Genomic DNA, 15,553 nt, shown 5'->3' with positions numbered 1-15,553 from the left:
GATTACAGGCGTGAGCCACCGCGCCCGGCCGAGATTGAGTTCTTGATTTGATTCTCAGCTTGGTTATTATTAGAGTATAGAAATGCTACTGATTTGTACATTGATTTTGTAAACTGAGATTTTACTGAATTCATTTATCAAGTTTAGGAGTCTTTTGGAGGAGTCCTTAGGGTTTTCTAGGTATAAGATCATATTGTCAGCAAACAGATATTTGACTTCTTCTTTTCCAATCTGGATGCTCTTTATTTCTTTCTCTTGCCTGATTGCTCTGGCATAGACTTCCAGTGCTATGCTGAATAGGAGTGGTGAAAGTATGCATTCGTGTCTTGTTCCAGGTCTTAGAGGGAATGCTTTCAACTTTTTCCCGCTCAGTATGATGCTGGCTGTTGGTTTGTTATATATGGCTTTTATTATATGTTCCTTCTATGCCTAGTTTGTTGAGGGTTTTTTATCATGAAGGAACATTCAATTTTGTTGAATGCTTTTTCTGCATCTATTGAGATGATCATATGTTTTTTGTGGTGAATCTGTTTATGTGGTGAATAACATTTACTGATTTGTGAATATCTAATCATCCTTGCATCTCTGGGATGAAATCTACTTGATCATGGTGAATTATCTTTTTGATGTGCTTTTGGTTTACTAGTATTTTGTTGAGCATTTTGCATCTATGTTCATCAAGAATATTGGTCCGTAGTCTTTTTTCTGTCGTCTATTTTCCTGGCTGTGGTATCACAGTGATACTAGCTCTGTAGGATGAGTTAGGGAGGATTCCCTTATTCTTGATTTTTTGGAAACAGTTTCAGTAGGATTGGTACCAGTATGTCTGCTAGAATTCAGATGTGAATCCATCTGGTCCTGGGCTTTTCTTAGTTGGAAGATTTTTATTACTGATTCAATCTTACTACTCTTTATTAGTTTGTTCAGGATTTCTATTTCTTCCTGATTCAAGCTTGGGAAGTTGTGTGTTTCTAGGAGTTTATCCATTTCCTCTAGATTTTCCAGTTTGTGTGTGTAGAGGTATTCATAGTCTCAGATGATCTTTTGTATTTCTGTGGTATCAGTTGTAATGTCTCCTTTTTCATTTCTGATTGAGCTTATTTGAATCCTCTCTATTGTTTTCTTAGTTAATCTAGCTGGTGGTCTATTGATTTTATCTTCCCAAAGAACTGTTTGTTTCATTGATCCTTTGTATTTTTTCTTTCAATTTCATTGAATTTTGCTCTGATCTTTGATATTTCTTCTGCTAGCTTTGGGTTTGGTTTGTTCTTGTTTTCTAGTTCTTTAAAGTATGATGTTGGGTTGTTAATTTACGATCTGTCTTTTTGATGTAGGTATTTAGTGCTATAAATTTCTCCCTTCCAGCACTACTTTTGCTGTTATCACAGAGATTTTGATGGCTTGTGTCATTACCGTTCATTTCAAAAAAATTTTTAATTTCCATCTTAATTTCATCATTGATCCAAAGGTCATTCAGCAGCAGGTTATTTAATTTTCATGTATTTGTGTAGTTTTGAGAGTTCCTCTTAGAATTGATTTCTAGCTTTACTCCACTGTAGTCTGAGAAGATACGTGGCATGACTTCAATTGTTTTTTAATTTGTTGAGACTTGTTTTATAGCCTAATATATGATCTACCTTGGAAAATGTCCCATGTGCTGATGAGAAGAATGTATATTCTGCAGTTTTGGGGTAGACTGTTCTGTAAATGTCTGTTAGATTCATTTGCTCTAGAGTCCCATTTAAATCCAGTGTTTTTTTATCGATTTTTTAACTCGATGATCTGTCTAGTTCTGCCAGTGGGGTGTTGAAATCTCTCACAATTAATATATTGCTGTTTATTTATTTTCATAGGTCTAATAGTATTTGTTTTATGAATGTGGAAGCTCTGGTGTGTTAGGTGTATATGTATTTAGGATTGTTATATCTTCCTGTTGAATTGATATTTTCAACAAGAGCCTTCTTTGTTTCTTTTTACTATCGTTGATTTAAAGTCTGTTTTATCTGATTTAAGAATAGCTATTCCTGCACGCTTGTGGTTTACATTTTCTTGGAATATTTTTTTCTACCCCTTTACCTTGAGTCTATGAGAATCTTTGCAAGTTAAATGGGTCTCTTGGAGACAGCAGACATTAATATTTGGGCTGTGTTTTTTTATCCATTCCACCAATCTAAGTGGGGCATTTAGACCATTTACATGCAATGTTAATGTTGATCTGTGAGATACTGTTCCTGACATTATGTTGATCGTTACTTAGTTGCTTTGTATTCTTCCTTGTTGTTACTGTTTTATAAAAGCTGTGGGGTTTTTTTCCTTTTCTTTTTCTTTTCTTTTGGGTGCTTTTATACTGGTATCAACTTTTCATTTCAATGGTTAAAACTTCTTTGAGCATAAGAGCCAGTGTGGTGGTGACAAATTCTCTCAGCATTGGTTGTCTGGGAAAGATGTTATTTCTCCTTCATTTATAAAACAGTTTTGTAGGACACAAAAATTCTTGGCTGACAGTTATTCTGAATAAGAAGATTAAAGATAGGACCCCAATCCCTTTTGGCTTGTAAGGTTTCTGTTGAGAAGTCTGCTGTTAGTCTGATGGGTTTTTCTTTATAAGTTACTTGATGCTTTTGTCTCACAGCTCATGGGATTTCCTCCTTCATGTTGACTTTGACCAGCCTAATGATTATGTGCCTTGGTGATATCCTTTTTACAATGAATATTCCATGAGTTCATTGAGCTACTTGTATCTGGATGTCCAAATCTCTAGCAAAACCTGGGACATTTTCCTCCAATATTCCCTCAAATAGTTTTTCAATGCTTTTTTTTCTTCTCCTTCAAGAATACCTATGATTCTTATGTTTGGGCATTTCACGCAATCCCATATTTCTCAAAGATTTTGTTCATTTTTTTAATTCTTTTTTGTGGGGCGGGTACTGATTGGGTTAATTCAAAAGCCTTGTCTTCAAGCTCTGAAATTTTTCCTTCTGCTTGGTCTAGTCTGTTGTTAAAACTTTCCACTATATTTTCTAATTTCCTAAATGACTCATTTATATAAGTTCTGTTATTTTTAAAAAAATACTTATTTCTTTAGTGAATTTTTCATTCCTTTCTTGAATTATTTTTTTGGTTTCTTTGTGTTGGTTTTCAACTTTCTCATGGATCCCTATAAACTTACTTGCAATCCATATTTTGAATTCCATATCTGACATTTCAAAAATTTCCTTTTGCTTTCAGTCCATTGCTGGAGACCTAGTGTGATTCTTTGGGAGTGTCAAAACAGCCTGTTTTTTCATACTGCCAGAGTTCTTATGCTGGTTCCTTCTCATCTGGAACCTTTTCCCTTAGCTCAAAACATACCTTTTGGCTTATCTGTTCTCTGCTGGGAACTCTGCTGCTCAGCACAGAGAGGGAAAGGTGCACTGACTTGGCTTGTGCAGATAAGTAGCCATCATGGCGTTGCTGGCAATTTGGGTCAGCTGGACCTCAGACCCCTGGCAGAGTGTTCAGGTGCCAGCAGTGGTGGACTAGGTTAGGTAATTCCCAATCCCTAGGCCCCTGGATGCTATGCTTGAGTCCTGCGGGGATCAGACCAAGACTGAGCTGAGTTCAGGTGCTGGCTCTGATAGAGACGGACAGGTGATCTCCCGGTCTGGAAGAATCCTCAGGCAGGAGAAGGGCAGATGCACTGCAAGCCTGCCCATCCTGTGGTGAGATTAGCAGAGGCAGGCAGCTAGCTGTAGGGCACAGAAGCCGCTCACATCTCCCTATGTCAGCAGTGACTGTGTTCTCTGTCCTTCGGGGGCACAAAAGCCCCCAGATTTCTAGCTCCCACCCTGGCACAGCTGCAGCAGTGGTAGTGAAGGCACCTCAACCCACTGTGCACTGGGCTACAAGAACGGTGGTGGGCTGTGGCTGAAATGCTCAGGCGAGGGGATGGTGGCAGCAGTTATGTCACAGATTTGCTTCCAGGTAGGGCAGGCTTTTCCCAACAGAGGCAGGCAACTGGAGGCAAGGACTGCTCACCCTTTCCTCCCTCAGTGGAGGTGGTAGTTTTTGTTCTTGGGGTACTCAAAAGTGTCCCAATTCCCAGCTCCCTTCCTGGCCCAGCCGCAGCAGAGGTGATGGAGAAAGCGCAAACCATTGTGTGCTGGGCTCCCAGAATGCCTAATCCGTGGGGGCTGCCACTGAAATGCTATGGTGGGGTAGGGGTAGTTGTACCAGGGACTTGCCTCCAGGAAGGGTAGGCTCCTTTCAGCAGAAACAGGCAGTTTGGGGAAAGAACTGCTCACCCTGCTCTCCCTCAGCAGAGGTGATAGTTTGTGCCCTTGGGGCACCCAACAGTGTCAGAATTCCCAGCTCCCTTCCTGGCCTCCCTATGGCAGAGAAAGTCCTAACCTTTGTATGCTGGGCTCCCAGAATGCCTGGGGGCTGTGGCTGAAATGCTCCAGCAGGGGAGGTGTAGTTGTGCCAGGGACTTGACTCCAGGGAGGGTAGGCTCCTCCCAGAAGAGACAGGCAGCTCTGGGAGAGGACTGTATTTAATTTTGTATAAATTTGTTTTGTATTTAAATAAATACATAAACACTAAGGTTTATGGTATTGCACTAAATATTATGGAAGATATGCAATGACCACGAGAGATCACTTTTCTGTAATATCCAATTTTCTGGAGAGATGAACTGCTTATGCAGAGATGATAAGCATCACATGGCATTTTAAGCAGATACTTGCTACTCTTGAGCTCACCACAATAGCAACAGGAGGTTGCTATGAAATTATTACAGTAGCATACTATGTATTACAGTTAATTTCATACAGTTATGATTTAATATTGCATCTTTATATTTGTTTACATTTCTTTCTGTGAATGGTACTATGTACAGTCTATAAGTGTATGGGTAAGTTTTAATAAATTTTAACTTTTTATAATAGATTTGTATATATTTTATGGTAGTAAATGATAAAAGACTAATATCTACATATATTTTATGCATTCATAACATACCTAACTTCTTAATTTTTTTGCCATTTCTAAGCTATGCAGTTTGTCTTTGAGCTTTTTCAAATTATCAGAAATCTCTAAAACATTTTCCGATTTCTTGAAAAAAATCTGTTGTATAAGTGGACCCATGCAGTTCAAACCCCTGTTGCTCAAGGGTCAAATGTATTTTAAGAATATTTTTCCATTCTTACTATTTAAAGGATACTTTTCTGTATCATTTTCTATACTTCTCCCCAGCTAGCTACTTCTCAACAACATATTGGCCTCAATGAAATGCTACTCAGTTAACTCATTTAATTCACTCAATAGAGAATGAATCAATGGGGAATACAAAATAACAGTGCCCTCCTCCAGAGCATTTACAAAGAAAAGGAATAAGCAGAATTCAGAGAAGAGATTAATCACTTCTGTTGGTTGAGAGTCAGAGAAAGAAGAAGAGGATCATTAAAGACCTCATGGAAGAGCTGACACTGACATGAGGAAGTATGAGGTCAGAAGAAAGGAGAAAGATATCTTAGGGAGGGAAAGGTGAACAAATACTGAGATGGCAAAGAATGAGGCATAGTTCAGGAAATTACAAAGGAATATACAGTGGAGAAAAAGTAAGGAACATGCAGGAGGAAAAGAGAAAATTTTAAAAGGTAGATGTGGACCAGATTATGGAGGCATTTAATATACAGGCCTTTGCTCAGAACTTTTTCTATGTTAGACCCAATTTTTAAAAGTTAGAACTTTTTCTATGTTAGACCCAGGATTGAAAAGAAGGAATGTCCTGGGAGGCTGGTAGAGGGAGGGGTTTTAGTGGAAGGAACATTAACAACAGGAGTAACAATGAATATCAAGAACAAAGAGAGAAATGTGGCCAAAAGAGACACAACTCAAAATGCTGTTTTAGAGGGCTATTTAGCATTGTACCATGAAGAGCAATACTGGAACCTAGGATGAAATGAAAAATTAGTAATACTGACTCTGTCTTTATTTTAAATTCGATATTTTGTTCATTATGGATTTTTTGCATTAACTTTGGTTTTTTAATAATAGTGCATTAAAACAATTGATTGATTACTGAATTTTTTGGCACCCTCTTAAAATATGCACCTGAGATGAGCACCTCACTTTGCAGACAAAAGCATATATGTCAGAAGTTCCTAAAGACTATTATTGTGCAATAATTGACTTTCAGACTGCTGACCTTGAATCATCAGGAAAAAAAAGGGGGATTAATACCTGTCACAATGTTTAAAAGAACAGAGAAACCCACAGTTTATTTTTAAAAGATTTCTCCTTGTAATGTTATTAAAATAATATGACTTTTAGCCTATATGGAGGGAAGGAGCTTAAGTTATGCAGGACTGCAGTCCCCAAGCCCCAGGTGGTGGCCGGTACCGGTCCATGGCCTGTTAGGAACCGGATGCACATCACCACCTGACCTCCAACTCCCCCACCCTCGAACCCCCTCTGTGGAAGAACTGTCTTCCATGAAATATAGGGACCAGGCCACACAGCAGGGGGTGAGCGGTGGGGGAGTGAGCAAAGCTTCATCTGTATTTACAGCTGCTCCCCATTGCTTGCAACACTGCCTGAGCTCTGCTCTCCCACCTCCACTGTGGAAAAATTATCTTGCGTGAAACTGGTCCCTGGTGCCAAAAAGGTTGGGGACTGCTGATGTAGGACATTTAATTATGTGAAACAGAGTAACAATGTCAGATAATAAAGCATTCTGGTATCTAGGTCAAATCTATTAATAAATGGTTTTAGTCAATGTACTAGCCAAGTACCAGGTACTCAATGAGCTCTTCAACTGAAATAGTGCTTATTTGTATGTAAAACTTTCAGTGTTCTTTTAATATTGTCTGTCTCTCAGGGTTACCCAGGGAAAAATAAATTTCTTTCCAAAAGCCCTTTCCATATTTCTGTGACCTTATCAAGGCTACTTTTTTTTACCTCTTTTTGGTGGCCGTACATGATATGTTAAGTCATTAATGACCAACTTAAAGTCATCAAGGAGGAGGAGGTCGATCCCCGTTGAGGCAGCAACTCGAACGCCATCTGTGAAAATATTAAATAAAACTTGTCATATGTCCATAATTATTCAAGAAGGATCAGGAAAACGCAATCCTCAAAATTGTTTTTAAAAATTACTGCTTCCCGCTGGGCGCGGTGGCTCACGCCTGTAATCCTAGCACTCCGGGAGGCCGAGGCGGGCGGATTGTTTGAGCTCAGGAGTTCGAGACCAGCCTGAGCAAGAGCAAGACACTCTCTCTACTAAAATAGAAATGAATTAATCGGACAACTAAAAATATATAGGAAAAATTAGCCGGGCATGGTGGCGCATGCCTGTAGTCCCAGCTACTCGGGAGGCTGAGGCAGAGGATTGCTTGAGCCCAGGAGTTTGAGGTTGCTGTGAGCTAGGCTGATGCCACGGCACTCACTCTAGCCTGGGCAACAAAAAAGAGACTCTGTCTCAAAAAAAAAAAAAAAAATTACTGCTTCCCTTTTAAATTTCAGCTAACTTTTTGTCTCATCCCCCAGTTCTATGCTAAACAAAGTTTAGACTGTCTAAAGCTCTTTGCTTTTAGGCCTCAAGTCTGTGAAGATTTAACAACATGCTTTTCTGGCAGAATCGTATAAATAAGTTAAATAATTACTGGTCATAGATCTATAGGAAAGACAGATTTTCAGTTGGAAATCTAGGGTCACTGAGAGAGCTGCATGGACTTCTTACATTTGTCTATGATGGAAGCTAGTTGAGTGAAAAAACAATATTTTCTAACACATAGTACTTTTCAATACAGTCACTGATTAGTTGCTAATAGTTCAGTAGGCACAGACAATAGGGTTAGCAAAGTACACACCATGCTGGTCTACTAATTATGTTGCTGGATGAATTTGGAATTAAGTATATTTAAACTACTTAAAGCATAGCAATGTGGCAATTGTTAACAATTGGTAAATCTAGGAGAAGGGTAAATGGGTACTTACTGGACTAATCTTTCAAGTTTTTTTCAAAGTAAAAAGGCACTTAAAATATAAATAAATGAAACAGATGTTATATCAAATGGGAATTTTAGTGCCTTTTTGTATTTTTTTCAAACATATACATCTTTATTTTGGTAAACTTTTATGTAAAAGACATGAGAAGATCTAAAAAGAAGTCCGAATATTTCATATCTCCAGAGATAAGGGCTCGATTACTGGAAAAATTTATTCTACACCTGAGGTAATGATAGAAGGTCTTAATAATATAAAATGTGATTGGTTGTTCATCCTTGCCCATGCATTATATGTGAATTGCTTTTGAATGAGATTCCCTATGAATATACATTTGCCAAAACTGAACAATTATGTTATGAGAACCACTGGGAAAGAAATTACTTTCTCTTCTGGCAGTTGCTAAGTTAAAAAAATATTTTCTAAAGTTAACTGTATAGGATTCTTTTGCAGTGACATGTGTGTGTGTATGTATGTGTTTAGAAATGGTTTGGGGGGAAATAAGGAGTGGGAGGGAATTAATAATGAAGGTGACTATACCTGGTGAATAGATGGCAACTCTGTCAATTCCCCGATCCTCTTCTTGTAATTGTCGTAAAAACACTCCAACAGAGTCAGAGATAGGTTTGAGTGTGAACTGGCAGCGTTCACGCCGGGATGGTAGCCTCACAGATATCACAGGTAACCCATTTTGATAAACCACTGTCACATCTGAATGAAAAAGATCCACAAACATATGATAATTAGATTTCACCATAAGTTAAAGCCACATTATTACTATTCTTACATGGGAGTCTACTATTATTATTAGCATGGTTTAAAATGTTTTCAATGAAGGTTTGAGAGCATGCCCTTTTGCTTTAGTTGAAGGTTATTCTGGGAACTGGCTTATGGAAGATCAAATGGATCATATAACTCATTTTTCAGATATGAGAAAAGAGTTAAGGAATTGTCTTCTGAGAGGGTCAAGGAGAGGCTTTCCTAGGAATATGAGGTAAAGTTCTTGGTATTGGTGAATACCTGGTTTCATTTAGTAAGATTTTATTAAGCAGCCAGAGATTGCTGGACCAGACTCCAAGCCTGTAGTAGGTGGCTCTTGAAATTCAGAGCTTTCAAGAATCCCTGGGGAATGACATTTTCTTAAAGTATACTAATAAGTAAGACTCTTACTCCAGGACAGTCAACTCATATATATATATAGTACTAATACTACATTATATCCAAGGTGATAAATAAGCATTCTATTATACAGCATGGATATATCATGATATAATCAAAATCAATGCCTTTCATTTTCTACTTTTTTTTTTTTTGAGACAGAGTCTCATTGTGTCACCCAGGCTAAAGTGCAGTGGTGTCATCATAGCTCACTGCAACCTCCAACTTCTGGGCTCAAGCGATCCTCCTGGCTCAGCCTCCTGAGTAGCTGGGACTACAGGCATGCACTGTGACACCTGGCTAATTTTTCTATTTTTTGTAGAGACGGGGTCTTGCTATTGCTCAAGTTGGTCCTTTCATTTTCTCTTGAACATCTTCCCGAGCTTAGCTAGAAGCCAAAGCTCAATTATGATTTTATAACAAAATGTTATGAAGGGAAACATAATAATAAACAATACAATTGAAGGGATCTTTTATGACAGTATGGCACAGAGTTCTGAATTTCCTTATCTTTTTCCTCTCTTGATTTACAGAGCCTTAGTCAGTAAAATAAATGTCAGAATAACCCTCTTCCAGAATAATTTTCAAATGAATTTTGTACATAAATAAATTTTTAAATCAAACTTTTTTACATAAGCAGCTAAGCATTTAAAGATGATGTTAGCACTGAGGCAAGACAACAGGCTTTGGAGTCAAATTTGGGGCTGAATCCTGGCTTTGTAACTTTGGACATATGCACCTTCTCTGAGCCTCACTTTTTTCATTTTAAAATGGGTTTAATCCCTAACTCACAGAGCTCTTATGAGGCATAAATGAAAGGCACAATTTAAAACACTTAGCATACTACCTGATATATAAGTGATAATGTTTCTTTATTAGTGTCTTTTAAGAGTCAAGAGGTACATTCTACTATGCTTCTAAGGATTCATATCCCTCCTAATTAAACAGTTTAGAAGAAATGTGTGAGATTAATGTTCTGGAGATTTCAAATGCATCAAACTTTTCCAGAGTTGTAGTCATTTACATCTTATTTCCTTGACTGTTCCAGTAATTTGTAAGGCCTACAGTGTATACAAAAGCTTCGCACTAAAATCTTTCATGGTTTGAAAAAAACAAAACACTAATTGAGGCATAGTTTATTATTTTAAATGGAAATTTGATGAATTTTGACACAAGATAAAGAATATTTCTATGATTCCCCCAAATTCCCTGAGCCCCATCCCAGTTAATCCCTGGGTAACCACTGATCTGATTTTTGTTACCATAGATTATATTTGAATTTAACACACAGCATGCATGATCTAAACCCTGCAATATCTAAAGATATGTGAAAAACCGGTCCTTAAATTTTCCTTCTTTTTTCTAAAAGAATCCTTAGCAATCAATCCACTGTTTACTTGAAGTCAGAGCCACTAACATGAGTATTTCCATCTCTTTCTATAGGGAGTAATGATGATGGGATCATAAAATTAGGTGATTAACTTATTCACTTGGTATTTTTACCCCCCCCATTATACCTTTTCTATATGTGAAAATGAGTAACTAACCACAGATCTCAAGAAGTAGACAGAGTTGAATTTAAACAAATGATAGGAATCTGAGTCTGAAACACGTAACATTTGAAGGATTTCACTAAAACATCAGTTTCACAGGTAAGTGCTTGGGGGTTACTGTTTGTTTTAAAATAGCTGAGACAAAGTCAACAGAGAAAATGAAGGTCTTTCATACCTAGTTTAACTTTTTCCTTTAGAGAGCATGATGCCTTTCAAGGGAATAAAATATGAAAGCTTTGAGAAACTCTACACGAAATAACATATTTCTGAGCTGATAAACTTTTATTATAATATTGCTTTTGAAATAAATTTCTAGGTCTCCTCCTTTCCCACATACTAGATTGTAATGTAAATATTAGGTTTCTTGGTTTGCAACTCAAGTAGAACAATTACCAAAGTTCCTCCCTTAAGTTTAACATTATAAACAATAAAAGGCTTTGTGTAGTGAAGTCAGATGGGCATTTACAAGCTAATGACAGTTGTCAGCTACTATTCTCTACAGACAATATATTCTTTTGAAGTGTAAACTGCAGCAAATGGCTCTTTGGATTTTTTTGCTCTTTTGCTTTGATTTCCATATCGATAAAATTAGAAATAATCTAAGTATGTTCTATAGCAGTATTTATGGGACACTCAATTTGAACACTCGGAGCCAGAACACAACAACAGATTTAGGCATAAAAACGAAATGCCATGGAATTGTGCAGACTAAGAAAAGTAGTGCGGGAACTAAAAACATTTGGGGTTGAAAAAGGAATAAATTTTAAAAAAAAACCTTTGAGGCCTTAGGAGTTGAAAAACAGTCATAAAATACAAATGCTTGTTATTTGGTCAAATGTTTAAAAAATGCTTCTAAAAATACATACAGGAGGTTGGTTGGTGTTCAGAATAATGGGTAAAACCTCCACTGCAATGTATCACCTCATAAACATGACTGTCTATATCTTGAGGACTTACTACTAAAGGGAACTGGTGAAATAAGGAAGAACATGTGGGGTGTTTTCTGCAAAGCTACTTGGAGCTAAACTGCATATGACAGATTATTTCAGTGGTTTATAATTTTGTTATTGTCTGTTTCTTTCCACCCTCCTTTCTGTAATATTCTGTATCACAAATGTGAGATACAGTCATAGAATTTTAGTGTTGGAAGGCAAGAGAGATCATCCAAACATTCTATTTTAACAGCTAAGAATAATAAAATCCAGTAAGGTTAGATATTTGTAAGGTCACCCAGTTCAACCCAGTGCAATTTGGATCTCATCATCTGATTAAGAAATCATTTTCTTCTAGGTCAGAAAATTACCTGTTATCCCTGACTATTCTTTCTTTCTTTCTTTTTTTCTGTTTCAGACAGAGTCTCGCTCTGCTGCCCCAGCTAGAGTGCAGTGGTATCATATCATAGCTCACTGCAACCTCAAACTCCTGGGCTCAAGCAATCCTCCTGCCTCAGCCTCCCCAGTAGCTGGGACTACAGGTGTGTAACGCCAGGCCTGGCTAATTTTTTCCATTTTTAGTAGAGATGGGGGTCTCACTCTTGCTCAGGCTGGTCTTGAACTCCTGACCTCAAGTGATCCTCCTGTCTTGGCCTCCCAGAGTGCTAGGATTACAGACATGAGCCCCCAAGCCAGCCCCTGACTATTCTTAGAGCTAGAATCTGACATTGCTCATATCTAATCAGTCATCATGTCTTTTCATTCTATTTTTAAAACATTGGTAATCCCTCCGATTCTCTCTACTACCACCATCTTATTCCAGGCCACCACCACCTCTTTCTTCTATCAACTACATTGTAATTGGAGTCCGTACTTTATTATAGCCTTACTCCAGCTTAATTTTTCATACCAAAGCAGGGTGATTTTTCTTTCCCCTAAGGAAATCACTATCCTAAAGTTAGTAGTTGATATTTATCATTCCCATCCATGATATATACATACATACAAGCAGTCAGGCAGACAAGACACACATATGTACATACATATATGTCAATACATAATATATAGTATTGTGATAACCAGCCTCCAAGATGGTTATGATCCTTACCTATAGGTATTTGCTATGGTTTGACTGACCCTTCCAAAGCTCATGTTGAAATTTAATTGCCATTGTAACAGTGTTGAGAGGTAGGAGGTAATCAGATCATGAGGATTCTACCCTCACAAATGGATTTTTGCTGTTATCACAGAAGTAGGTTAGTTATCATGGGAATGGGTTCTTGATAAAAAGGATGAGTTCCGCTTGATTTCCCTCTGTGTCTCCTGGGCACACTTCCTCGCCATGTGATGCCTTCTGCCATGTTATGATACAGCAAGAAGGCCCTCACCAGATGTGACTCCTTAATCTTGGACTTCTCAGCCTTCAGAACTGTGGCTCAAATAAATCTTTTCTCTTTATACATCACCAGTCTGTGGTATTTTGTTATAGCAGCAGAAAATGGATAAAGACATTTCAGATGCTTCTCAACTTACAATGGTGTTACATCTCGATAAATTCATTGTAAGTCACAAATGCATTTAATACCCCAATAAACCCATCATAAAGTTGAAAAAAATCATAAGTTGAACCATCTTAAGTCAGGGATCATCTATACTCATGCCCTTATGTAGTCCCATCCCACATCAAATCAGGGCTGGTCTGTATAAACCAGCAGAATACAGCAGAAGTGATGGTGCATAACTTCCAAGGCTATGTCATAAAAGACTTTGTAGCTTCTGCCTTGTTCTCTTGGGTCACTTGTTCTGAGGGAAGCCAGTCGCCACATAGTGAGGACAATCCTACAGCCCTGTGGAGAAGCCAACATGGGGAAGAAGTGGTGCCTCCAACCAAGACCCAGCTTGAACTTGTCAGCCATGTTAGTGAGTCACCTTAGAATTGGATCCTCTAGCCCCAGTCAAGCCTTCAGATGACTGCAGCCTTTGCTGACATGGGATTGCAACTTGCCTTTTACGCTCATTACTGCTTTGAGATTTATCCAAGTTCAATATTTCTGGGTCATTCACTTAAACTCCTATGCAGAATTTCATTGTATGAATACAATCACACTTTGCTTAATGATGGGGATATATTCTGAGAAATGTAAATCACTAGGTGATTTCACCACTGTGCAAACATCATAGATTGTACTTAAACCTAAATGGTGTAGCCTACTACATAACTAGGCTATGTAGTCGAGGTGTGTAATAGACTATACCATCTGGGCATCTAGGTATTGTTTCTAGGCTACAAATCTGTACAGCATGTTACCATACTGAATACTGTAGGCAACTGTAACACAATGACAAGTATTTGTGTATCTAAATATATCTAAAGATAGAAAAAGTATAGTAAAAATAGAGTATTATAATCTTATGTGACCACTGTCATACATGTGGTCCATTGTTGACTGAAAAGTTGTTATGCAGTGCATGACTATATACCACAATTTATTTGTCCACTGAAAAACCAGATTGATCCCCACTCCATTATAAACCAAAAGGCTAAGAGAGAGTTAACAGCACTACTCAATGTTTTTAGTTTCTGATGTAAATTTTTTTTCCTTTTAGAACTTTGTGTTTCACCTTTTACTCCTTAAGTCATTTGAAATTTACTTTGATAATGTAGAGAAGTCAATTGTAACGGCACCATTTATTGAATAGTGTGTCCTTTCTCTTCTGATTTACAATGCTAATTCTATCACATGGCAAATTTCCATATATGAAAGGTTTTTCTAATCTGATCCAATAATCTTTCCTGCACCAATATTTCATGGTTTTGATTATTGTAGTTTAAAAAATATGACTTAATATTAATCTGTGCTTTTTCCTCATTAGTATAGTGGTGAGTATCTCCCCCAAACAAAACAAAATACGAGCTTTAGGTAAACCATGCCTCCTTGTTTTCCTGTTGCAAATGTTCTTAGTTGTTTGTATAGTTTTACTCTTTCATATGAATTTTTAATTAAGTTTATCAGTTCATGTTGGGGCTCTGATTAGCATTGCATTGAATTTGTAAATTCATTTGGGGAAAACAGACAATTTACAATGTTGTCTTCATATCTATTAACATGGTATATATAACTCTGCATTTATTCCTGTCATCTTCTATGTCCTTTGATAAAATTTATTCTTCTCAATAAATATCTTACATATTATTTTTACTAGTTTTATGCCTAAATACATTCAAATAATTTATCTTTAATATTCACTTCTATATTCATAAGCACAATTCCAGAAGTTCATATGCTTTTTTGTTAAATTATATGTTAGACAAACATATGATTATCATTTCAATAGAAAAAAAGCTAAATATATACTTTGGTGACGGTAAGGAGCTTCCTTATACATTATGGCAAAAATATCCACAGGATATCTATTATTAATATGTATAAACAAAATGTACTTACTTCACAATAACCTCAGATAAATCTACTTAAATATGTAAAAGAATTAAATTTCTCTTTAAATTATTCATAATATACCAATAAACTGAACACACTAAATCTGTCATGTATTATCATTTGAAAAAAATAATCATTTTGAAAAGCACATGTAAACAATTAGGCAGAAAATATTTTTCCATATCAATATATGAATCCCAATTACCAAATCATTTTGATTTCAGTAGTTTGATAAATCCAGCTGAGTTTCTAACCAGTAATACAAATTAATCTTAATCAAGTATACGTCATTATGTACTACAAGTTAACTAGTATTTGTACAACTAAATCTCTGTATGTATAAACTATTTTCATGAAGTTATTGTGAGGCTTCAATGATAAAAGCTGTAAAACCACTTAAAGTTAAAAATTATCTTTTAATATACAGTGTTATTAGTCTTCTATTAAATAGCTGTACTGTGTACCTTGTGCTAATTTAAAATCA

The 15,553-nt window shown here is 36.9% G+C and overlaps 1 protein-coding gene across 3 annotated transcripts in view; it reads right to left on the bottom strand.

Annotated features, from left to right (window-relative positions):
- MCU (mitochondrial calcium uniporter) overlaps positions 1–15,553 on the bottom strand; it is a 199,538-nt gene that overhangs the window by 28,584 nt on the left and 155,401 nt on the right. For all 3 annotated transcript variants that reach the window (XR_001138267.1, XM_012663344.1, XM_012663345.1), the window contains 2 exons: positions 8,527–8,697; positions 6,940–7,044 (listed from right to left, as the gene is read on the bottom strand). Coding sequence is in view for 2 of the 3 variants with exons in the window: in XM_012663344.1 (XP_012518798.1) it covers positions 6,940–7,044; positions 8,527–8,697 (276 nt within the window). In the remaining variant the exon portion in view is untranslated. The remainder of the gene's footprint in view (positions 1–6,939; positions 7,045–8,526; positions 8,698–15,553) is intronic.

Source organism: Propithecus coquereli, unplaced genomic scaffold, assembly GCF_000956105.1.
Source record: "Propithecus coquereli isolate 6110/MARCELLA unplaced genomic scaffold, Pcoq_1.0 Scaffold80, whole genome shotgun sequence".
Taxonomy (NCBI): Eukaryota; Metazoa; Chordata; class Mammalia; order Primates; family Indriidae; genus Propithecus; species Propithecus coquereli.
This window is presented reverse-complemented; position numbering and strand designations above follow the sequence as displayed.